The 25,596-nt window shown below is 36.3% G+C and overlaps 3 protein-coding genes across 6 annotated transcripts in view; 1 reads left to right on the forward strand and 2 right to left on the reverse strand.

Annotated features, from left to right (window-relative positions):
* The first annotated feature begins 1,878 nt into the window (after nt 1-1,878).
* Nucleotides 1,879-25,596, forward strand: part of Dhfr (dihydrofolate reductase) — a 43,762-nt gene continuing 20,044 nt past the window's right edge. The window contains exon 1 of one of the 4 annotated variants that reach the window (XM_081735818.1): nt 1,879-1,897. The gene's annotated coding sequence lies outside the window, so the exon portion shown is untranslated. Of the gene's footprint in view, nt 1,898-1,962; nt 2,396-2,633; nt 2,653-25,596 lie in introns of those variants that run through there. The other 3 variants (XM_081735820.1, XM_081735817.1, XM_081735819.1) reach the window with 3 other exon arrangements.
* On the reverse strand, nt 13,050-14,892 carry LOC145667625 (uncharacterized). Its single transcript, XM_081735087.1, has 2 exons — nt 14,796-14,892; nt 13,050-14,278 (listed from the first exon to the last, which is right to left on the reverse strand). The coding sequence occupies exons 1-2, from the start codon at nt 14,890-14,892 to the stop codon at nt 13,050-13,052; spliced, it is 1,326 nt and encodes a 441-aa protein (XP_081591213.1).
* LOC145667626 (uncharacterized) lies at nt 14,954-16,168 on the reverse strand. Its single transcript, XM_081735088.1, has one exon. It carries the CDS (start codon nt 16,166-16,168, stop codon nt 14,954-14,956), a length of 1,215 nt encoding a protein of 404 aa, XP_081591214.1.

The following is a 25,596-nucleotide window of genomic DNA, read 5'->3' on the forward strand; positions in this document are numbered from 1 at the left end:
TACTACATTTCTCTTTAGTTTTAGAAGAAGAACACCACTAATATGTTTTGAAATGATGTAATATCTAGTTTTACGTGCCACGATTATGCACCGAGATTAAGAGAGATGGTAATGATGAGAAATGAATGAAATGGTGGAATGAAGAAAGTAAGAGAAAACAGGAAAACCCCGAGATAACCTACGCATACGGTCTCTATTCACCAAGAAATCTCACATGGTGCAAGCTGGGATCGAACCAGGGACCCCAGCACCAAAGGTGAACGCTCTACCACTGAGCCGGTACTTGTGCAAGACTCTTGCGCAAGAGTCTTGGTCTTGGTCTTGGTCTTGGTCTTGCATCGAGATTTCTGGTCTTGGTCTTGTATGCAAGACTCTTGCAAAAACTACAAGACTAAGACTCTTGCGCTCATCACTAATTTACACAATTTTACCTTCATTTTTTTCAAAATTACTATAGGTGATAATTCCTAAAGGGACAATGTAAAGAACTTTTTTTAAGCAACTGAAAATTAAATCTTTGAGTTTAACGTACCACAGTTATGCCTGTTAGGTTAGGGGAGACGATGATTAAAGCAAGTGAATGATGATGGAATAGGAAAGTGGGAGGAAAAGGGAGTACCCCGAAAAACCTACAAGCAAGAATTTTCAACTTTAGCATAAAGCAATAAATAAACAAATCTCTCTCTCTCTCATTCATAAATTTATTTTTTCTGGCCCTTTTAATGTGCATTTTCTGATTTTTCCTTATCTTCACCTATTCTTAAAGTTCATTACTAGGGTTTCCAACTAGCCGGGTTTTGACCGGAAATATTGCTGTTATTTTGATTAAAGCCGGTGACCAGTACAAACTTCTTACCAGCCTTTTCATAACCAGTTTTTCACATTTGTATCTAGTTCGAAGTAATTTCACCTAGTTGGAAGTATAGATTTAAAAAGTAACTTTCATTCTGTAAATCCAAAACTTCACCTTTCACAATCTAACAATGATTAATATATTTTGTTCACCTGTTTACATGGGGCCGCGATGGCTCAGTGGTAAAGCGTTCATCTCTGGTGCATGGGTTCCGTAGTTGGACCCCAGCTCGGGCCAAGTGTTTGTGGTAGACAAACACCGCGTGCGTGGGTTTTCGCGGGGTTCTCCCTTTCTTCCCACTTTCTTCATTCCAGCATCTCATTCATTTCTCATCATCACTGTCTTCTTTAGCCTAACCGGCATACCTGTAGGACGTAAAACTTACAGATTTCACTTCATTTTATCTGTTTAGATAATTTTAGAGATGACAGGGACTGTATCAGAAAAAAAATGAAATTTACTTGTAAGGAATTTTATACATTTATTGGGACTGAAAAATGACTTCTTAAAGCAATTTCCTGTAGTTGAAGTATAAGTTTAAAAAATACATTTCACTTTGCAAATCCAAAATTGTCTCGTAAAGATTAATATATTTTTGTTCATCTGTTCGATAATTTTAAAGAAATGACAGTTACTGGTAAATACAATAAAATGAACAAAGTCGATTTCAGTTTCTCATTTATAGCAGAATGTATCTATTAAGGTTATTAGTGAATGTACTAAGGATAGGCACAATACAGATTATAATGCACTTTTGTTCTCTATAATACATTTCCTTCCCATGGATGAGTCCGAACAGAGATACTTCACACTTACTATTAGACTTATAGGGAATTTTTAGGGAGTACCGGTTTTTTTATTTTCCAAAGTTGGCAACTCTACTCATTACCTATATTTCACTTGCAGCTTTCGCATTGTGATTGTAGTCAACGTTAGCAGCGGAAGTCTGTTGCTTTCTCGGGCTGGAGGCAAGGAAATGGAAGAGAGAGAGAAATGTGTACTTCTTTGCTATTTGTTATATTCTCATGATGGAGATTTAGCGTGGTACGGAATATTAAACAACACTTTTTTTTTGAAAATAAATTGTGGAAAAACGAGTACAGCACAAAGTAACAAAAGCGAATACAAAAAGAATTCGAATTCTTTTCCGTAGTACTCGAGGTATCCGAATTCTTGAGTGGATCGAATGAATCGAATTCGCTGTATTCGATTCGGCCCATCACTATTTCACATCTTATAACCATTCTTAAAGATTTATCTCGTTCGCAGGGAAAGCGATCTTCGCTGAAACAATAAGATACCAAAGAAGAAGAAGAAGGAGGCAAATCAACATATCTTTAATCATTTAACAATTAATGACTGCCCCATATAAATATATAGATAATTTCAGGCCATATAGACATTCTCTGAGTCATTAAGGGAAACCTGTTGCAAGGTTGTACAAGGAAAGAAAAGAATCTGGTAATAGTGTTATGCGCGCGCGGGATGTTTTTGGAAAAGAGCACCGCAACAGCCACCTGTGGCCTCAGCTGTTCTTGCAGAGTAAGTTTTGATAGATTGTTTTCTAAAGTTAAGAAGGTTTAAGTACTGTTCAAGTAAGGATTTCATATAGTTGTGGTCTGATGATGACTCCTTATGTACTAAACTTAACAGGACATCCTAATTAATAACGATTATATAACAAAAAGCCACTGTTGTGTATAATGTTTGGTAGATGGTTGTTGTAGGTGACTGCTCATTTAACGGGACGTTAAATTTCATTCAACTATTCCTTCAAGATGGAAGCTACTCGCGCTCAGGTATGCATTCCTAAGAAGACCTTGGGAGTAGCGGATCCCAAATTTAACTTTCTTCCGCCAAAATTTATAATTCTTTATCCCCCAATTTTAATTCTTCCCCACATATCATTCTTTCTTCCCCTCAAGTTTACCATTCATCCCCGAAACTTTTCATCTTAGTTTGTACCATTGTCAGTGAAAAATTACCTCCCTTCGTATCTCATGGATACCCTAAAATCCACCTGTAAGCACACTTGCTTGGACTGAATTTCCCAAGACTAGTCAGTAATTGTTTTCGAATGAATCAATTCATTCATAAGACGGCCTAATTAATTACGTAACCATAATTATATGATGTCCATAATTAATTTATCAGTGAAAACTGTTTACCAAATACCGGTACCAATACGACAGTAGCTCCTATTACATTGTCGCTGGCCAAAATTTCGCAAAGTTCATATAGTTGAATATTGTCAATAGGAAATGCATGTGTTGGAAGAATTATATACTTTTATCTAATTAGTTTCAAAGCATGAAAATATACAAGTGGATCGAGAACCGAACCCGTGGTATCTGCATTTACCATGTAGATACATTAATTACTACGCGTCGCGGAGGATCCAAGTTTGATTTCGTGTGAGAACTCACGGACTTTATATTGCACATTAATCTGTATGTCTGCGTCTCGCACAGAGCGGTACTGGAAAAAGAAAATGAAATGAAATGAAATCTTTAAGTTTAACGTCCCACGATTATGAAATGAAATCTTTAAGTTTAACGTCCCACGATTATGCCGGTTAATCTAAAGGAGACGGTGATAATGAGAAATGGTGGAATGAAGAAAGTGGGAGGAAACGGGAGAACTCCGAGAAAACCCACGAGCACGGTGTTTGTCTACCACAAAGCCCACACGGCGCGAGCTGGGATCGAACCAGGAACCCAAGCACCGGAGGTGAACGCTCTACTACTAAGCCACCGCGCCCCCACTGGAAAAAGATGTTAAATTCCAATTAATTATTTACATAGTCCTCTTCTTTATCAGTCACACATTCACATTGTTCCTCTGGTGCAAGATTTCCTGGTTGGATCTCTTATCATATGAGCTTGTGGTGAAACACTTCGTATACGAGTATTTTCTTGGAGTTCTTCATTTTCTTATTTCACCAATTCTTCCATAATCTTTCATCGTCCGTCCCCTTTAGCTCAAGGGGAAGGGCCTGTGTTGTCTAATAATGTTAGAAGAAGATGACCTGCAATTATGTTTGCTATTAGTCGGACAGTTGTGATTCTTAAAATGGGATGCACGCCCAAGTGCGGAGTGGGGCAATTTTATTTTTTAGCGGCTCAATTCAGTAATTTAGGATCGTTAAACAATTTATGAAATAAATTTTAAAATCTAATGTATTTTTAAAATATAAAAATAATAGACAATTATTTTGTACTAAGAAATTTATATAAACAAAAAAAAAAAGGTAGGAACCTTTTAATTCATGATTTCACAATCAGTTTGAGTTATTCTACTTTGCAATAGTTTTTTTTTTTTAAATCTTAAATAATGGGGATTGTAACATCGACTATAAGATTGTACAATATACCTAGTTATATCATAAATACTGGCACAAAGTTTGGTGTGGCGCTGTAGGAAACTGGAGTGGCACAGAGCTGTCATCTGTGTATAAAGCGGAAGATGCATGTAGTGTGTGTTTGACTGTTCATGACATACGTTGATATTGTACTGAGTTCTGGTGGAGTGGGGCGATTACGAAAATCGTGTAGCAGTAATTGCACCACTCAAGGTCAGGAAGACAGCAGGTGAGATTTTCAACCTCCTGAAAACCCTACAAACCAGCAAGAGATTCGTGTATCGCGCCATACTGATTATAATTCTTGCAATTGCAATAACAATTGCAAAGTGCCAGTTGGAATCTTAAAACATGCGGTGAAATTTAGGAATGTTGCCAATTACAAAGATATAATAATGGACGTTTGGTGCACATTAGAAGCAGTCTTAAATTCATACCGGTTAACTATAGAACAAAAATAAGCATACCATTGACTTTTTGGGAAAATTTGCTATTAAAATGAGGTGTCACATACTATGGTTTTCATTTTTCAAACTTCACTTTAATTCAAAATGGTGGATTTCAAGATGGCTGCCGTCAAGGATACCCTTATCGTATCACTTCCCCCTAGGCATAATATTATTACCGAAGCTTTTATCTGCTTATTATCATTAATACGCGGGTTAGAAGCGGAGGTAAGGGACTTACGCACATAGTAAGTATAAACAATTAATATGCCTGTAACTTTTTCCCAAATGGGCGTATCTTAAAACTAACTTCACCATTGTCTTCCTGATTAAATTCTAGCTTGAAATTATATATTATATTACCCTATTCCCATTTTAAAAACTTGACCTTAATTCAAAATGGCGGATTTCAAGATGGCTGCCGTCAAGGTCATACGTACAATACGACTTCCCCTAAGCCTTATATGTATCTACATGGTTGTTCTTTCATTAACACTCTGTTTACAAAGGGTAGTAAGGGACTTCTGCTGTAATCTCTATTAACCACATCACAACTCTTAAAAATTATTTTTTAAAAATAGAAAACATGCACCATGGCAAAAATTTCTGTCATCACAAGTAATGAATACATGTCCTCTATCAGAAAAAAAAAAAAAATCGGAGCTGGACAATTGGGTGATGTCCCTTGTTAGTCTTGACTAATTGAGTTGAGTCGAGTTAATTTTGAGTTTAACGTCCCGTTCAGCAGCGAGGTTATATGAGACGTGTAATCCGAACCACATGAGCTCCCGCTGGGAATCTTACCCGGGTCTCCCACGCCAAAGGCGCGTAGTCTTGACTAGTGTTGTCCACAAGAAGAGACGTCACACAGTGGGGCGAAAACGCAAACAGCTGGCCAAAAGTGAAAAAAAAACAAAGTTAGTAATATAGGATTTTTTTATGTAGTTGGCTAGAGTGATGTTAGAAGGGCCCAATTCCATAATTAGAATAGGGTTTTTACTTTATTCCGACTACTGAGCCACTCTTAAGTAGACCCTTCAGCAGGTCAAATGCGTAGAGAACAATAGAAGAATTGTGACGCGTCCGTTGAAACGGTTGTAACTTTCGAACGCGTTCATAGTTTTTAAATCTGTAGTTTTCCTATATCGTACTGGTAAGTAGAATAAGTGTATGAAGTGAAAAATTAATAATAATGATGTAATAATTTATAATTTGAATCGCAAGTCAGGCAAAATTTTCACATTGTTTATATATTTTATTAACTTAAAGCGTTGAAAACATTATGTGCACCCTCGTGCACCACGTTCATATTTTGTAGAATGGTAGTCTGAAAATTAATTAATGCTGTCGACAAAAAAGTAGCTGCCAAAACGTGCCAATTACGAAGCGTGTTGATGTTAATTATTGCTCATTAATGTTACAGTGACAAGCCGTTGCAGTTATCATAACCGAATCAAATACCAATAATTTGTGTCATTTAAGTAATAATACATTTCTAATAAATAAGAACGTAAGTAACAAGTAATTGTTCTTTTCAAAATATGTGAAAAAAGTGAATGTTGTTAAAGATACATTGTGAAAATTACGAAGTATGTTGACATTCTTATTATTCCGTCATTTTGGATCCGCCATTTTGTTTTTTTCAACGTTAGTTGCAGAATCATAATCAGCAACCTCAATAACCCCTTAATAAAATTTCATTCAATCTGAATATAGTTATCATATTTTGGCCAGCTTTTTGCGTTTTCGCCCCACTGTGCGTCATGTTAAGTTTGGAGAAGTCTCGTCTCGATTCTCAAAGAATTTTTTTTCCGCCTCATCTTAAAAAAAAAATCTTGTTCAGTAATTTTATATTCTTCACTTTTAAAAGTAATTTCGGTGAATTTTTGGATTTAGCGATAAGAAATTTAATTGCTTTATAGGGATAGGTGTTAAATAATTAGCATTAATTAAAAAGATACAGATCGCCCAGGTGTTTTAACCAATGTTCATATCAGGTCAGTAGCTAGAATGGCCAGGGAGATTTCCTCCTCTTCGACTACCTTCAGCCCTTCTGAAACTTTTAATTCTTTGTTGGTGTGTATATCAGATAACTGCTTCTATATTATTTTCGGCCTTCGAGTAATGAATCATAAAAGATAAGAAAAATATATTGAAGTGCCAGTGGTAATAAAATAAAACTGCTAGTATTATTCTAAATCAGGGTCATATGGGTCGCGAAGATAAGCGGAAGAGATAAATATTATTAGAATCTAATATCGGAAAAATATTTTTAAATATTATTTTGAATTTTGTTCTGATAGGCATATTTTTATTTTTATACTTACTGTTAACATGAAAAAAATAGGTCTGCTAAACATTTTCAACAGGTACAGAGTTGTTTAAAAATCAATTTAAATGAAAGAGGTATGATATGAAACTAATGAGAACTGCATATTGAAACACCAGAAAAATACAAATGCAATAAAACCTTCATATTGAAATACAATGAAAATTGAAAGCTAATGAGATACCTGAGCATGGTGTGATTTTCACTAGTTTGGCAATGTCCAGTTCAATCTTCGTGATGCACATTATCAAGTCATTTAAAATACTCAATAATCTTTTTAACAACTGTCCGATTTTTTAAACCAGAATTAAAAATCACTTTATTTTTTATATGACCCAAAATTAAGGGAGTAATGAAGTTCATAAATTTTCAAACGGCCTCTATTTTAAAATAGTATGGCAGATCGGATTCGATATTTGTAATATGAATGAACTGACCAAATTTGGTTTTAATTCATTCGCTTTTAAAGAAGTTACTGTATCCACTATATACAAGAAATGGATTATACTATTACAGAAATAGATGGATATAGTGAGATGTACACTATAGGTATATTAAAAATCCGATACAAGCTTATTACAAACCAGAAATTTTAAGGGGATCGCTAGCAAGAGGAAGTGATAAAATGGGGTCGTAATATAAATTAGGTTAAGAACCACTGCTCTAACTGTATATGAATTCTTTTACAAGAGCGAGCGTTATTAAACATATTACAAAATAAAAACTTGCAATAAAATACATCAATATATTAATTTATTATATAGTTATTAAAAATAAACTATTGCAGATTTCAAATGATAAGCGGCATGGCCTTGAGTTGGCTTCACGCGGCGTCCAATTGGCTTTGAGCAATGTTGACAATTTGCGACAAACAGTCCTGCACGCTGACTTCTCGCGCTACTGCAATCTGGACAATACCAGAGGCGCTTATTAGAAATGTTGTATTAGCACATCAACTACTCACTTTACGAAGTAGAGAAAAGAATTACGAACACATACGTGAAAACTACATCTTTTTATGTCAACTGGTTGTTATGATACACGCTTTTCAAGGTTTCCATATAAAACAATTAGTAAAACGAGCGATGAGTCCCGCGTCTAATTTCCAGTGGATTTTTCTTCAATTTGGTAATAGAACTCAACTTTTATTACAGAATAATCATGGGCGTAATCAGCAGGTTGTTCTAGGGGAACATTACTTTCAGGGGGAGGAAAGCTTTTCACACATTTAAAAGAGAACAAATGATCTCTCTCAGAATATGAAAGCATTTTAACTCACCATACTTACTATACACATGTTATATTTTCACGATGCTACCTTATCAAAAGACGGATCTTGACAGTACTGAGTTGAAAACCGGATTGTAGATGAATGAATAAGCTATTCATAATAAAATAAATGTTGTTTATAGCAGTCTGTGTATCTAACTTTGTATTTATATGGGTTAAAATAGTAAATGAAAAAAAAAGTCGAAAACATATCAACTCAGATATTATTATGCAATAATCTAGTAGAGACTTCATACGGTGTGCTCCCAGTTAGGGAAATGAGAATATAAAGCATATGGTTAATTTTAGTTGTTTTAATTAGGTACAGAAACCGTATTGATAATGTTTGATTTTTTTTTTAATTTTCATATTTTTATTATAAACGTCCCTCATTTGCATTAACTATTAAATAAGTTTATTAAACATATACCAGACGAACCTCATTTTGGAGTTGGAAATAGTTTGGAAAGACAGGGCCCCTTTTTCCCCCGTGGCTACACGCCTTTGGAATCTGATTCATTTATATATATATAATATGCCTAACATCGTAAGAACAAAGTATGGGAAGTTCGTGATATTGTTTTGAAATTTACTTCGGGATAAATTCTTCCTTATTCGACAGAAAAAACGCAGTATGTTTTTCTTTTTTTTTTTTTTTTTTTTTTTTTTTTTTTTTTTTTTTACTTCACGTTTCACTACTTTACATATATGCGACCACTTATTCCCTCTTTCCTCTTCCAGCAGGGATTAAAAAGCACCAGGCGTCTGAATGGTGTCGTAAATTATCGTAACCCAAAACAAACTCGATCATATGGACTTGCTTAGGAATCAAACGGATTGTTTTTGTGTGACCTAGACCAAAACGAAGAATGTTATTTGTTATGAAAACTGAGAAGGAGACAAAGGGGCTAGTTGTGTAGGAACTTCTAGCACAAACAGAATTCATCAATGTCTGGGTTACTTTCTTTCGTGGTAGTTCGTTTGTTCTCCAAAATTATAGTTGACAATGTCTTTAAGCAAACCGAGTACAAGTGCGGAGTTTTCTTTTAAAAAAAATAAAAAATAAAGTGCTACGAAATCAGGCTCGAAGAATTATTTTTTGTTTACTTTTTTTTTTTTTTTTTTAAGCCCATGATAATAAATTTACAAGACTCAGATTCAGACAATGACGAAATATTAACTGGCATAGACGATAGTGAAAGTAGTGTTGAAGACGAGTGTTTAGCATATCCACTGGAAAAGTTAATACGTAAATAATTTAATTGCTATATATACTTCTAGGATGCAAAGTCAAAATTCTTGAGTTTGCTGGAATAGTATATTTACATTGCGAATAATGTTGCCAATGTATGTGTCATAATCTCAACTGGAGGAAGAGCGAGAAGGGAAAGGGGAGTCCAAGATCCGGCAACACCGCGCGGAATATCGTGCACCATTGGCTATTGCCCGTGATGCTTTACATCTGAAAAACACAGTAAGTAAGCTATTTTTAAATAGGGAATTTTGTAAAAACGTGGGATTATGTGTTCGCCCGTTCGTGAATACAAATATTTTGAACAAGAAAAAATTCAATTGAACAGTAATCAGCCACCAATGTTATAAGGTGCATGATGTACGAAAATAAGAGAATATTAAGAAGTATGGAATACTGTCTTACCTTGGAAAGTGCTACTCCTGATCTAATAAGGAACCCTAGGTATCTATCAGAGCCCGATTTTCATGAAACTTTGTATATAGAGAGAGTACCTTGGGAATCTCGCACAGCCAAAATTCTAGCTGCAGAGTATAAGACGTTGGGGCACTAGGGCCCGAGAAAGATCAAAAGTGGAACGTCAGTACATTAAGGACATGGTGAGAAAATGCACGTTTTTCTTTAAAAGTTTGTAACGACACGAAATGAGCATACATGGATACGAGATGGTCGATATGATCTGTTAAAAGTTATAAAAAGAATATCCGCCATCTTGAAAGAGGCCATGTTGAAACTGGTGCGATTGGTGCAAATGAGAAGAGGGTTACCCGATGCATTAATTTGAACGTAAATAGAAAAAAAAAAAAAAAAAACCTGTTGGTGAAGTCTGTTGTGGGATGATATTATTCCTGTGCTTCTGGTAGAGTGGTTTAGGTATAAGATGAGCAAAATGTATCTTATGACACTCGAGGAGATGCAGATTATGGAGCACTATGAGTGGGATCAGTGGAACTAGAAAACCGAGCGAAATATAATTTTAGCACTACATCATTTGTATCAGAGTCAACATGTAATTGGTGTGGATGTGCTGATATGACGGGTTCAATCTTCATAATAATATCATGGTTGACATTAACTTGTAACTTTTTATTAGACTTAAATTAATTCAATCCGAAATTAGAACGTCATATCAGTCCACCCTCCATCTGCTCGAGTGTCACAGGATACACTTTGCTTATCTTGTGCCTAAACCACTCTACCAGAAGCACATGAATAATATAATACCACAACAGACTTCACCAACAGGTATTTGTGGCTATTTACGTTCAAATTAGTGCATTGCATGACCCTCTTCTCATTTACACCAATCGCACCAATTTCAACATGGCCTCTTTCAAGATGGCGGATATTCTTTTTATAACTTTTAACAAATCATATCGACCATCTCGTATCGATGTATGCTCATTTCGTGTCGCTACAATGATTAGTTTTAAAGAAAAACGTGCATTTTCTCACAATGATCTTAATGTACTGACGTTCCATTTTTGATCTTTCTCGGGCCCTAGTGTCCCAATGTCTTGGACTCTGCAGCTACAATTTTGCCTGTGCGAGTTTCCCAAGGCACTCTCTCTATATACAAAGTTTCATGAAAATCGGGCTCTGATAGATACCTAGGGTTCCTTGTAAGTCAGAATCGTCTGTTGACGAATCTGTTATTTTCACTAAAACTCTGCTTGAGTTACTGAAAACCGACTGAAGATCTCTGTAACTGTCTTCAATATCCTCCACGTGTCTTATGTAATTTTTCCAATTGTCAACACTTATTCTACTGAACGTACTATTTAATAAAGACATCAGTTTCGGTAGGGATTCACCTTTCAAATTTTGGGATGCTACCGTTCGTTTTAATTGTGAACACATCATTTCAATTGGGTTAAGTATGGAATGATATGGAGGTAATCTTAAAAAAGGATGCCCATATGATGCTTCCAGTTCCTCTATAACGTACCTTTTTCTTCTCTTGTTTACAGGCAGTTATTCATCAATGATGTGGAGAAGAACAGGTATTATCGGGACCGGATTAAGTATGGCGATATTGTTGATTCGCATATAATTAAGAATAGTTTCTTTTCTCCACGATGTATTAGGCTTCGCATTAATTACACGGCTATGGTAAGGGGCATTATCCAAAACTATAACTGATGGCTCCTCTAAGCGTTTTAGTATGGAGTTTTCAAACCAATTCTCGAAAATTTCTGCGTTTATTGTCCCATGATAATCGGCAAGAGCATCAGATTTTTTCTTGTGGGTTATAAATAAAGCACTATCCACAAAACCAAATCGGCCACTACAGTGCATAATAACGATCCTTGGTCTTTGTAATCCTTGTGTAGGCGCTGGTTTTTTAATAATTCTTCGACGTTGCTTTGAGACTGTTCAATATATATTTGCATTTCATAACACAAAAGACAATATGAATTCAAAAAATACAAACAAACTTGCTAGATGAACATTATTATATGTGGATTAATGCGATATTAACACAACAAACATAGCTACCGCTGCTTTCTTGTTTTCATGTTTTTACACACACACACTCACCCCTGCTGGGGAGAAAAAGTATTAGTTTTTATGTTGCTGCCTCTTCATTTACTTACTGGCGTTAGTTTTTATTGAGGAGAGCGCTCAGTTCTGAACATACCGCCCGCCTTGAAGGAATTCCTTCTACAAATCTATGAATGATTAATTTGGATCATGAACTTAATATACACAACAATAGATAACACAAGTTAAACGTGATGAATGATATAAACATAAACAGAATAACGCACACACAACACAACACTATGAATCACACAATGTACACACTATGAATAACACCAACACATTAACTCTCCTTAGGAAGCGGGCACAATTGACGAATAGATCTTGTTGTTGTACCTCTGGTAGTTTTCACTGTCGCCACTCGTACTATTCCGTCCTTCCCAGGAAACAATTGCACAATACGTCCAGTTTTCCATTTTAGAGGTGGAATGTTATCTTCTTTGATGAGCACCAAGATTGGGAAATTTTCTTCTCCACTTGGATCGTTCTAGAAGACTTGATAGATACTCCTTTGACCATCTGGACCAAAATTGCTGATGAAGTTGTTGTATGTATTGCCATCTCGAAAGTCTGTTGACAGGAATATTTTTCAAGTTAGGTTCTGACATGGTAGTGAGTGTGTCGCCTATTAGGAAATGACCAGGTGTTAAAGGATGTAGGTCGTTTGGATCATTTGATAATGGTGTTAGGGGTCTAGAGTTTAAGCAAGCCTCAATCAGTGTCAAAATAGTGTTCATCTCTTCGTAGGTGAGTGAAGCATTTCCCACAACTCTCTTTAAATGGTATTTGAGAGATTTAATTGATGATTCCCATAAGCCTCCAAAGTTTGGTGAACTTGCTGGAATAAAAACCCACGTGATGTTATCAGCTGCTAGAAAATTATGTAATTTTTCTTTATGGTGTTCTGATTCATATAAAGTCTTCAATTCTTGTAGTTCCCTTTTTGCACCAACGAAGTTACTTGCATTGTCAGAATACAGTTTAGCGCATTTTCCTCAACGAGCCATGAATCGCTTTAATGCTCCAATAAACGCTTCTGTAGTTAGATCACTTACAAGTTCAATGTGAACCGCCTTAGTCGCAAAACACACGAAAAGTGCTATATATGCCTTATGAAGTTTGGCTCCTCTTCGGTTACTCGACTTGAGGTAAATGGGCCCACAGTAGTCAACACCGCTGTGAAGAAATGGTCTTGTTGGTTGAACTCTGTCAGCTGGTAGATCTCCCATCATCTGTTTACCATCTTTAGGATTGTTTTTGAAACATGTGACACACTGATGCACAACTTGACGAACCAAGTTTCGTCCACGTATTGGCCAATATGATTGTCGCAAGGATGATAACAATAATTGAGGCCCGGCATGCAATAGCTTCTTATGTTCTTCTTGGGCGATTAACTTTGTCAAATTGTAGTTAGCTGGAAGTACAATAGGATGTTTCTGTCCTTCAGTAAGATCTGCTGCATTTAATCTTCCTCCGACTCTGATGGTTTGCCTTTCATCCAAGTATGGGTTCAAATTTCTCAGTTGACCTTGGTTGTCGACTTCCTTTCCTGATCTCAACGCATTTAATTCCTTGTGAAATGCTTGTTGCTGTGATAGTTTAATAAGACATTCGAGTGCTTCATGTAATTCACTTACTGTAAGATGTCCATGCTGTCTGTCACAATTAGATCTTCTCATGTTGTGTGCAAATCGTAGACAATAAGCAGTTACACGTTGCAATCTTCTTAATGATGAATATCTGTCTAAGAGTTGACACGGTGTTGTAGAAACCATTGCTGCTGTATTCTTTCGTCGCTCGGGAACATCGCCTAGGTCGCAAACACCATCCCTCGTCTGTGAGTCTAATTTCTCAGATAGCCAGGAAGGCCCATGCCACCATAATTCATTATTAAGAATCTCTGACGGTGTTAATCCTCTCGATATATGATCTGCTGGATTCTCCTCTGTTCTGATGTGTCTCCATTCATAGTTACAAGTCAATTGTTGAATTTCCGCTACACGATTTGCAACATACGTCTTCCATTGAGAACAAGGTCCTCTTATCCATGCTAATACAATGGTGGAATCTGACCATAAAACAACCTTATCGATCTTGCAATGTAACGCTTGTGTTACTTTCTGAGTTAGCTGTGCAAGTAACAAAGCTGCACAAAGTTCTAGGCGAGGAATAGTTGTCTTCTTTAAAGGTGCTACTCGAGATTTTGAACATAGTAAGTTTGCTGTGAATTTTCCATTTTTTGTACTAGATGTTACATATATACAAGCTCCATATCCATTCTGAGATCCGTCGCAAATCCGTGAATTTCTACCTGCGATTGTGTTTCTTGAATAACCTTCCGCTGAACATGTAGTGATTCCACTCTTGAAGTTGCTGCTCAAAAGTTTCCCACTCTGAATGCAATGGGGCTGGAACTTCTTGATCCCAATTCAATTTTAATTCCCACAAACGTTGCAGAAATATTTTTGCCTTAAGAATAACTGGTCCGATTAATCCTAAGGGATCAAATATGCTCGCTACTGTAGCAAGAATAGTCCTTTTTGTGATTTGCTGACGGTTGTTTCTTGGTTTGACAGAGAAAGAAAATGTGTCTTTAATGGGATTCCACAACAATCCTAAACTTCTTGTGATGCAATCTTCATTTGGTTGAATGGTGAAATTTGATTCTTGAAGTTCACTGGGTATTTTTGAAAGCAGTGAAGTGTCGTTGCTACACCATTTTCTCAAACAAAACCCACCTCTTTGCAGAAGAGTTGTGAGTTGACCTTGTAATTCATGTAGTTCCTTCTTCGTGTTTGTTCCTGTTTGAAGATCGTCAATATAGAAATCCCTCATTATAACTTCTGCTGCCTTAGGGAAATTCTTCTTCTCTTCTATGGCTAGTTGCTGAAGACATCTAGTGGCTAGGAAAGGAGCTGCTGCGGTACCATATGTTACAGTTTTGAGTCGATACCTTTATTGCTTCTTGAGGGTTTTCTCTCCACAGTATTTTCTGGTAGTTAGCATCTGAATCATGTACCCTAATGTTGCGATACATCTTCTCTATATCAGCTGTCATGACGTATTGATGTTGCCTGAATCTTGCTGTTATGGAAAATAATTCTTCTTGTATTGTAGGCCCGACTCTCATCGTGTCATTTAATGAAAGTCCAGAAGTTGTTTTGCACGATGCATCAAATACAACCCTGAGTTTGGTAGTAGTACTGGTCTCCTTCATAACGCAATGATGGGGAAGATAGTAGTCTGGCATCATTGTATCGCTCTCTGCTCTAGTTATTTCTTCCATATGGCCCAAATCTTCGTACTCTTTCATGAACGCTATATATGCCCTTTTTTTCTCAGTATCCTTCATAAGCCTTTTTTCCGTTGAATAAAGTCTTCTCGTTGCAATCTCCTTGGATTTACCAAGATTCCCCACATTTTCTTTAAAGGGAAGTCTGACGATGAATCTCCCAGTCTCGTCTCTCCGGTGTGTTTCTTTGAAGTGTCTTTCACATTCTGCCTGCTCTTGACTTAATGGATGTTTCGTTGAACATTCTTCTATCGTCCAGAATTTTTGTAATTGCTCGTGTATTTTTTCTGTTGTGGAGAGGTGACACACATTTGTCAAAATGTGTGGTTGATTGTCTATTTTTTCAGCTACAATCCAGCCAAACAATGTTTTGTGCAAGGTTGGATACCCTGCCTTGAATTTTATTTGCCCTTCACAAAGTAGATCAAAGAATACTTCCGCCCCAAATAACATGTCAATACGCTGTGGTATGTTGAAGTTAGGATCTGCTAATTCAATGTTGGAAGGTATTTCCCACGATGACGTGTCTACACGAACCATAGGCAAGTCTTGTGATATTTGCGGCAATATGATGAAGTCTAATGTGGTTGAATAATTGTTATGTCTTGACTTAATTGTAGCCTGAGCGCTATGGCATGACCTTGTATTAGCATTACCTATACCATTTATGTGTACAACATTATTACTCTTTATTAGTCCCAATAATTGAACCATTCTGTTTGTTAGGAAGTTGGACTGAGAAGCACAATCGAGAAGTGTTCGACACATTTGAAAATTACCCTGTTTATCTTTAACATATACTACAGCTGTGGATAGCATAACGCTTGGTGGTCTCCTAAGATTCTGCGGTACGCTGTTTGTAGAACGAATATTCTTACCTTCACATTCCTTATCGACTGTGGGGCCGCGGTGGCTCAGTGGTAGAGCGTTCACCTCTGGTGCTTGGGGTCAAGGGTTCGATCCCAACCCCCGCCAAGTGAACTTTGTGGTGGACAAACACCGTGTGCGTGGGTTTTCTCGGGGTTCTCCCGTTTCCTCCCACTTTCTTCATTCCACCATTTCATTCATTACTCATCATCACCGTCTCCTTTAGCCTAACCGGCATAACCGTAGAACGTAAGACTCAAAGATTTCATTTTCCTTATCGACTGATGTGGTTGCAGCGAGCGTGTTTTGACCTTGACCTATTTCCCTTTCATCATGTGGTTCATTCGCTCTAGTGGGCGATGGACAATGCGAGTAGTGCAGTAATGTGTTGTGCTTTTTATTGCATATTTTACAATTACCTGATAAGCACTCATTTGCCTTATGCGCTCGTTTGAAACAATTTATACACAAAGAAAGACGTTTAACTTCTCTAATTCTGTCTCCTATAGATTTTCTCAACAATGATTGGCATTGAAATAATTTGTGTGAGCCTTTACAGCTGGGACATGCATTGTTGTCGGAACACGTTACGTGTGCTGTCGTTGAGTAAGAACTCTTTTTGCCTGCCTTATTTGTTGATATTTGTTACTTGGAACTGAGGGTGTATCTTTAGGTCTACGCTTATTATCAACTGCGTCTAGAACTTGGCAACGCTGTTGTAAAAATTGTGTCAGCTGTGACATGCTCGGTAATTCATTCGTTGATTGTGTTTTCTCCCACTCCTTATGTGTTGTATTGTCTAGTTTGGTCGCAATCAAATAAATAAGTAATGCATCCCAGCTTTCCTCGGTTGACCTAATGATTTTAAAGCCCTCAAATGTTTTACCGTGCTGTCTAAAAGAGATTTAAGCAAAACAGCCGACTCACGTTCCACCATTGGCATTTCAAATAAAGCTTTGACGTGTTTGTTAACAATATACTTTTTGTTTTCAAAACGTTCTTTGAGTAAAGTCTATGCTACGTCATAGTTTTCAGAAGAAATTTCCAAGGCTTGTATTACTTCAAGAGCCTCCCCACGTAGAGAAGAACGCAAATAATGAAACCTTTGGACTGGCTGCAATGTGCTATTGTTATGTATTAATGCCTGAAACGTGTCATAGAACGACCACCACTCATCGTAGCTTCCAGAACAGGTCGGAAGGTTTATCACTGGCAACCTAACTGATGGATTAGAATTGCTTTCTCCATTGTTTTCATTTTTCTTTGCACTGGAGCTGTGTTGATTTATGAACACTTGCGCCTTAGCTGCTAAATCAAAATAAGTACTCTCGAATTGCTCTCTTTCTTGCGTTTCCTGATCGATTTCTGATGAACCCTGTAACATTTCTATTTCGGATTGTATTGCATCAAATTCATCATAGCACTGTTTTATTTTTCTCGTAACGTAACACTAACTGCGTAATATTCTGATCTTCTGTAAAGCTATCTACAAAAGGTTTAAAATGAGTGAGTTTGGCCTTAATTTGACCTCTCTTGAAAACTAATTCTTTCATTCTGTCCGTCATGCTTCACTCAAATTAAATACACTTTTAACACTTACGTTCTAAATGAGGCTTTGCTAGTACAGGCTTATTTTGTATAAGTAATACAAGGATAATATTACATTCAAATATGCACTCACTACCTACCTTGTTAACTGCACTGTTGAATCCTGACCCGGCGTGAATGGACCATTTGGTCGTTGTAATCCTTGTGTAGGCGCTGGTTTTTTAATAATTCTTCGACGTTGCTTTGAGACTGTTCAATATATTTGCATTTCATAACACAAAAGACAATATGAATTCAAAAAATACAAACAAACTTGCTAGATGAACATTATTATATGTGGATTAATGCGATATTAACACAACAAACATAGCTACCGCTGCTTTCTTGTTTTCATGTTTTTACACACACACACTCACCCCTGCTGGGGAGAAAAAGTATTAGTTTTTATGTTGCTGCCTCTTCATTTACTTACTGGCGTTAGTTTTTATTGAGGAGAACGCTCAGTTCTGAACAATCCTTTCTCCTTTTTTGTCCGAAGTTGCAACTGTGCTATTGTCCGAGTCGTCGGACCAATTTTTCATTTGACACGTGTTGCTATCGTACCAAGTTTCGTCTAGGTAGACGTCACAGTATCCCGCGGAACGGTAAGCTTTAATTTCTTCGAGATAAAGGTATCTCCAAGCAATAACTTCATTGGACTCACATTTCGCGCTTTTTCTAGACACTGATTTATACGAAAACCCCATACTATGTAACAGACGACGTAATGTTGTAATCGAATAAGGAAATTCATAGTTAGTCCCGGATATCTTCTCACACATAATTTGAGGCAGCGTTCTTGCTGTAGGTGACACTCCTTTCTTATAGCACTCATATACCGTACGTCGCAGCAAATAGCGAGTAAAATCATCTATTTTGCCGAACGGTAACTGCTTTCTGTTCACGTGTCGTTTTATTGGCGTTCGATAAACACTGGGATCTGAATTTGTATTTTTCTTTTTTCTTTTTTTTTTTTATTGTGAGTCCAATCCGCGTAGCGTCCGCTGTTATTTTCATAACGTTTTTGCTGGATAAAACTCCACCTTTTCGAATAACTTTACGACGCAAAAACTTTTGTACATTTCGCACTATAAGGACGCTGTGCTTCCTCAGCTTACACGATCATCCTTTCTGTTACTTGGACTTCTTTGGTCAAAAGTGCCAGGTTGCGGATCATTTGGTACCGCCGAACTACTTATCCACGGCCGAAAGAAATGGACATTTTCACTCAGCGAGAAAATTCTAAGACACCAGCTCACTATAATCACTTTGAACGAAGTGTCGAGGAAAACTAGAGAACTCAAATTTACCAACTGACAACTATTGACAACACTAGTGGCCATAAACAATAAATTGAAGAGTTCTATAAGAAACTAAGTTTATAGAGAAAGCATTCTAAGTTACAATTTTCCCTTCTTTCTATTCGTTTCTTTAAGTTTCAAAACAGTAGAAGAAAACTGTTTTAACTTTTTTTTTATGTTATTGCTCATTCGTGTATGAAAAATACCTAAGACAAAACTGTCTTTTTTTCTTTCCTTTATAAACTTCAAAAAATATTTTTTTAAATTTACAAGAATGTGATTCATTTCATTATGATTTGCAAAATCCGGAAAACTATAAAACTCAAGAGGAAATAAAGGACAATATCCCTACTGCCTGCTTTAAGTTGTAAATTATAGCACCAAAAGTAAAATCTCTTATTGCAGGAATTGAGAATAAATATTTACCCTTTTAGAGGCATTTACACGCGTCGCTTTTTTTTTAAATGTCATTCTGAAGGAAAGAGGATTCTTTTTAAAAAGTGAGACCTTCGTTAGTTCGTTTTTCCGTATAGATCTTTTATGGGCAATACGTAAATATGTCACTTCAAAAACTTTTGAACACCAACATTATGCAAGTTGATGTGTAGGGTAAACTGAGGGTGTGTGAATGCTGTCCTCACATGACAGTCTGGAATGAAAACCTTCAAACAGGGAGGAACAAGGTCATTCAGAGATCTGGCAGCATTTACTCCTTCGCGAACCGCAGTGAAGTTTGCGGTTGCTAAGCCACAGGGGATAGAGGAAAGTCTTTCCTCTTGCATGAAAAATAGTCTTTATTCATGGCCCCAAGATTACTTCTGGTGTTAATGGAATGTTGTGGGTTGTGACTATATACTCTCTTGAGACACTGAATCGATTATAGAAAACCGCTTGTCACTATCTTACCATTTTTCTATGGCGATAAGTGTTAAGCCGTAAATGTCTTAATTTAAATCACTTCCGGTTTGAATAGAGGGCTGGTGAAGAAGATGGAAGCTATTTGAGGAACAATGAATCGAGTGCAGAAAACCACATCTCGATATTTCTTACCATTTTTGCTCTGAGGAAATCAGTATTGAAACCGGAACTGATATTAAATTTGAACTACTTCTAGTTTCTATAGAGCTTATGGGATATTCATGGTACGTTCCCTTGAGAGGCTGAATTGTTTAAAAGAAAAAAATCGCTATGTTATAGTTTTCGTTATATAGCAATGAACGCTGAAACCGGAATTGACTAATTTGAACCACTTTCGATTTGAATAGGAAGTTAACGGAGAAGACGGAACCTATTCTCGATACGCTGAAAAATCATATCGCAACATCTCTTACCGTTTTCGCTCTGATGTCTGTCGACAGACTATCGGACAAAGCCGTTCTATAGGACGTCCGACACTTACGCATAGCATAGTTTGGAAGTCTAATAGTTAACATAAGTTGTTACAATAAATGATATGATTTAACAGGGGTGCTATAATTACCCCATTTTGTTATGCTACGGGACAAACTTGGCAAAAAATAAATAAATAAAAGATAAAATAATAAAATAAAATTGGGACAGTTATGACAGCTTTCCCTTCTAGTAAAAATATCGGGTTTGAAGAATATGTATGAAAACAATGCTTATTGGTACTCGGTTTAGGATCTGCTGAATGGATGACTGTGTACATCTATGAAATAGATACCTACATTACAGCTGAAGAATTCTTTTTCGAAATTGAGGTAGTGAAATGGATTTTTTCGTTTTCCCCGAAATGGGCATGTACCATTTATAGTAGAAAACAGTGAAATGACAGGAAAAATGCTTTTTTTTTTTTTTTTTTTTTTTTTTAAGTATACGTTTTTGAATAGATTCGGACTCGAGATTTTGACTGAGAAGTCGCTAGTTACGTTGTATCTTTAGCAAATCTCTTAATATAGCTGACATTGTAGGCTGTTTATATTTAACAAAATATGAAGGGACTGTAAATTTAGGCGTAAGAGTTTTAAAGCTTATTCGTGACTTTTCATACTTAAATTGATCTTTTTGTTTGTTTCTGTAGAACAATAAATATAAATAAATAACAATCACTTGTACTGTTTGGCGTTTTTATCTCTAACTCTCATAGAGATATAAAAAAATTGAAAATACAATTTGAGGTGGTTTAAACAGTCCTGTGACATAATTGCCCAAAAGTCAGGGCAATGTAAATATAATAGAAGCCAGGATACTTTGTCATAATTCCCTCAGGGTTGCGACAATTCTGATAATTGGGACTTTGAAAACCAAATATTAAATTTCTCTTATAGGAATTTTAAGATATTTCTTCGTAATTCATACATATAATATAGAAGTAGCTATCACAATATTGCGAGCGGTGATTATATTCAATGAGAAAAAGCGGAAAGGCTATTATAACCGACCGGGGTATCGGGTCGCTGTTCGGGCTGCATTTATTTATAACCAACTTGAGTTCGGTGTACGATTCCAATGTTTTGTTTACACTATTCGTTGGTTATTTTCACGAAACACATCCCGTAAAGCGTTTATCTTCTGACCTAATTCGCTTTTTACCTCAGCAAAAGTCTCTTTAATCTCAGCGAGATTCTCATTGTTTTTTATCTAGTTTTTGCTCTAACCTGGCAAAATTCTCTCTATTTTCAGCACGGAACTCTCTACTTTGCTTTAATATTCTCCGAGAAGTAAAATCCCTCTAGCAAGTTCCTGGTGTGCCATCTTGAACAAAATAGATTAAACTATCACTAAAGCATATGATTAGAATCATCTGAAGAGATTTTTTTTTCAGATTACTGGTTCTAAGCTGGAAAAAAATAATGTATTAAAATAGTGATGTTGTAAGTACTCGAACACCAACGGTCTCGATTCGGATCCCTGTTCGGGTGCCATTTATTTATAACCGACCGGGGTATCGGGTCGCTGTTCGGGTTGCATTTATTTATAACCAATTCGTGGTCCCTGTTCGGGCGTCATTTTTGTAACAGACCAGGTGTCGGGTCGCTGTTCGGGCTGCCATTTATTTTTAACCACCCGGGATATCTGTTCAGGCGGCCATTTATTTTGTAACGAATCGTGCATCGGGTCACTGTTCGTGGTTCTGTGCTCCGTGGTCCTGCTAATAAGTATTCTCCTGAGACCGAACTTACCTGAATAGCACGATGAAGGCCCTCTCCAAGAAGGGATTACAAATTGTTTCCAAATCGCGCGTCGGTCTCAACGATGAGATGAGCATTAGGCGCCGAGAGGTTCGGATGTCTCGTCTCGAAAACCTCACGGACGGTCATCCAGATCATAACGCACACAAATATTCACACATAACGAAAACACACTGGGTTAAATTACACTATACTTATTTATTAAATACTATTAAAAGAACGAAGAGAAATGATCACAACACTTAACACTACGTATATATTATATATATATATATATATATATATATATATATATATATATATATAATTATTTCCAATGTCACAATTGCACTTTACTTTTCAATGCGCTGTAGCCCTTTATCCCTTTGATTTATATATAGAAAATTATAACTGAAATTTCACTATAAATGCTTTTCTCACACTATTGACGCACTTGGGGGAAGAGCACTGGGGGAAAGGTTGCCGGGATAATCCCACGTAGCAGTCTAGTTGCTGCTCCAAACAATCCTGAAGAGTTAAGATGAGTCTTCAGCAAAATAAGTCTCCAAAGTGGAATGCTAATGTTGGAGGGCGCGTTTATAACTTTTTAGCGCACAAGCTATGTGAACCTGGGACTTCACTAGTTAGGGCTAGCCGTAAGAAAACGTCCTTCGCCGGCTAATAGCTTGTGCCCCTTAACACAAAGTCATGCTTAATTCCCGACGCAACGTGCGTGGTGGCTGCACACAATTCCGGAGTAAAACTCCTCGAGCACAAAGGTTCGAGATATCAGCTGCAATGGTTGACTAAAGAGTGTTAGCAGCTCATCCTAAAAACCACTCAGTTAAATCACCTGTATGCACATGCAAACAGAATACGGAAAAAATTATGATAATTTTAGTCCACTGGCTACGATGCACGAGACATTGCGATAACTCGGGCGTGTGAAAGTACAGATAAGGAACTAGAAAAGCAATGTGACTGGCGTCACTCTGGTCACTTGAACATCTGGTCAGCTAGTATTTCCATAAATGATTAAAGAAAGCACTTAATTCAGTTCCAAATAACTGCAGAATATATACTGTGCATATTAATAAGTCAGGGAAAAACACTGAAAAGGTTTGTGGCTCACTGAAATGTTATCACCAAAAAGCAATGTTTTATATATATATAACAATGAAAGATGTTTTTGTCCAGTTGCGTGGGAAGGAAGTAATTCCCACTGAAGAAAGAACTTATTTGCGTCGCAGAATAAAGTATAAATCGAAAAAATAATCACTGTCTTTACGAAATATACAGAGCGTCCACAAAAAATACTTCTATAACCTGGTGGCGGTTATACTATTACTCACCACAAAAGCTTTTTGCGGTGAGTAATAGCCTATCCGCTCAGGGTTGGCTGGTTTAAACCTTAAACCAGCTTGTTTTTTCAAAGAAACCAACTGGTTTAAACCAAAAAACGAATAATGTTGGTAATAGTGTAAGTTCGTAAAATCTTAATGAACACACATTTGTGGGTTATCACGTTTTACTCCCATATATTATTCGTATTATAATCAGACCTAAATTCCCATTCATTACTCAAAGAGATTATACTACAAAAGCAAATTTTTTTATGAATGTTTCTTTCGTGATTTTTGGATCAAAAGATCCAATATATTTCAGGCAAAAATTTTCTAATAGGCCTTATATCTGGAGAACTACATATAGTGTAGCCAAACTCAAACTATCACTTAACTCAGTATGATGTGCTTATTTCGTAAAAAATACGAAAAGTCGATACAGGGGCAGTTGAAATCTTTTGTGGTCCTTGATCCAAAATCTAATTATTGACCAAGATCTCAATATTTTTATGCATTTTTTGGATCACTCCTAAAATTCTTGTTTTATAATTTATTATTATTATTATTATGCAATTGCAATCAAAGAAAAATTCTAAATATTATTTCGTTTTAATAATGTTTACTATTGATAACATACATCGAAATGCCGTACTTTTTTGGGTGAGGGGATATACAAACCCCACGAGAGGCATTTATTGAAACCAGAAGTATCTTTGGTATATATTTATGTGTAAATGGGTCAGAACCTAAGTGGACTCAAATAATTCGTATCTTTATTATTCACTTTTCTTACTAATTATGCAAATTAAGTTATTGTATTTCTTTAACTTGGAGTAGTAAAAGTCGTAGTGAACTAACTTGGACTAAATTAGTTCTTCTGTACTCTGAAGTATTTTGAAATTGTTCATACGTAATTCTGTATAATGGTTTCACTTGTGCAGTTGTTTATCTTTGTGTCCTTCTGAAATGACTCTTGACAATTATATTAACAAGTATGTAAAGATCAGTACAACTTTTATTATTATTATTTTTTAAATCAGGAATCCTTCGTGAATGAATCGGCAGACGTATCGCATTTGTGGCCAATTAGTTCCGGTTCCGAGTTCAAATGGAGGACATTTTTCTTGGATGTAAGCCGAGAAGCGGTTTGGATTCCGCTTTAAGCTTATGTAACCCCTTCTAGCATAACCTGGTTGTTGCATTTTAACACCAAGGCGAAACAAACTTATTTCTGTCTATATGTGACATGAATACATAAAGCAAATTATTTAAACCTAAAAAACCGGGTTTAAACAAACAAAAACAAAAAAAGTTTTTTTTTTTTTCAATAAAGACCATGATTTTTGCCAACCCTGTTTCCGCTTTTTCTCATAGAAGTAGCTGTTGTTTGTCAAAATTAAGATGAACTATTTTATTTTGGGATATAAGCAGTTCAAGTTAAGGTTCATGTTTATCTGGCATGATTGTCCCACATCACCCTATCTTGTTTTTCTCACATTTATTTCAGTCAAAGCAAAAACTAATACAACTAGTGCAAGCAAGAAAAATTTTATAGTGGGGGAGGTTATGATTATAAAGAAGCCTAGGTGGGGCTTAAAAGGTAGAACCTTATAACGTTAAATTAATGATCCAATTTATTTATTTATTTACATTCTTACTCTTGAGATTGGTGCTGACTCAAACCAAATGGAGTGTACTATAACTCCCGTTATACTTGGACAATCCATTGCCTATATTGATCTCAAGGAAGAATGTGTATATCAGAATTCCCAGAAAGCAGACTGGGAAGCATAGTTATTAGTAAAGAGAAGACCCGGGTCCGATTATCGGTGAGATCGCATATTTTCAGTTTTTAAATGGGATTGAATTCGCATTTATACAAGATATCGTGGAGGTTGGGAACATCTGCAACCTACGTTTATCATATAATATTTAATTCAACCGTCTATTATTATTATTATTATTATTATTATTATTACTATAGTTTTAGTGTCTTGTCCTTACGCACTGAGGTATTG

The sequence above is a fragment of the Thermobia domestica genome, chromosome 13 (assembly GCF_964235325.1).
Source record: "Thermobia domestica chromosome 13, izTheDome1.hap1.1, whole genome shotgun sequence".
NCBI classification, from domain to species: domain Eukaryota; kingdom Metazoa; phylum Arthropoda; class Insecta; order Zygentoma; family Lepismatidae; genus Thermobia; species Thermobia domestica.

Bases quoted from the DNA above. Each gene is read 5' to 3' on its own strand.
- LOC145667626 (XM_081735088.1), bottom strand. From the start codon at position 16,168: ATGCTATCCACAGCTGTAGTATATGTTAAAGATAAACAGGGTAATTTT.
- LOC145667625 (XM_081735087.1), bottom strand. From the start codon at position 14,892: ATGAGGGATTTCTATATTGACGATCTTCAAACAGGAACAAACACGAAG. The intron at 14,279-14,795 runs GTGGGTTTTGTT...GAAAATTCACAG, and splicing joins CACAACTCTTCTGCAAAGAG to CAAACTTACTATGTTCAAAA.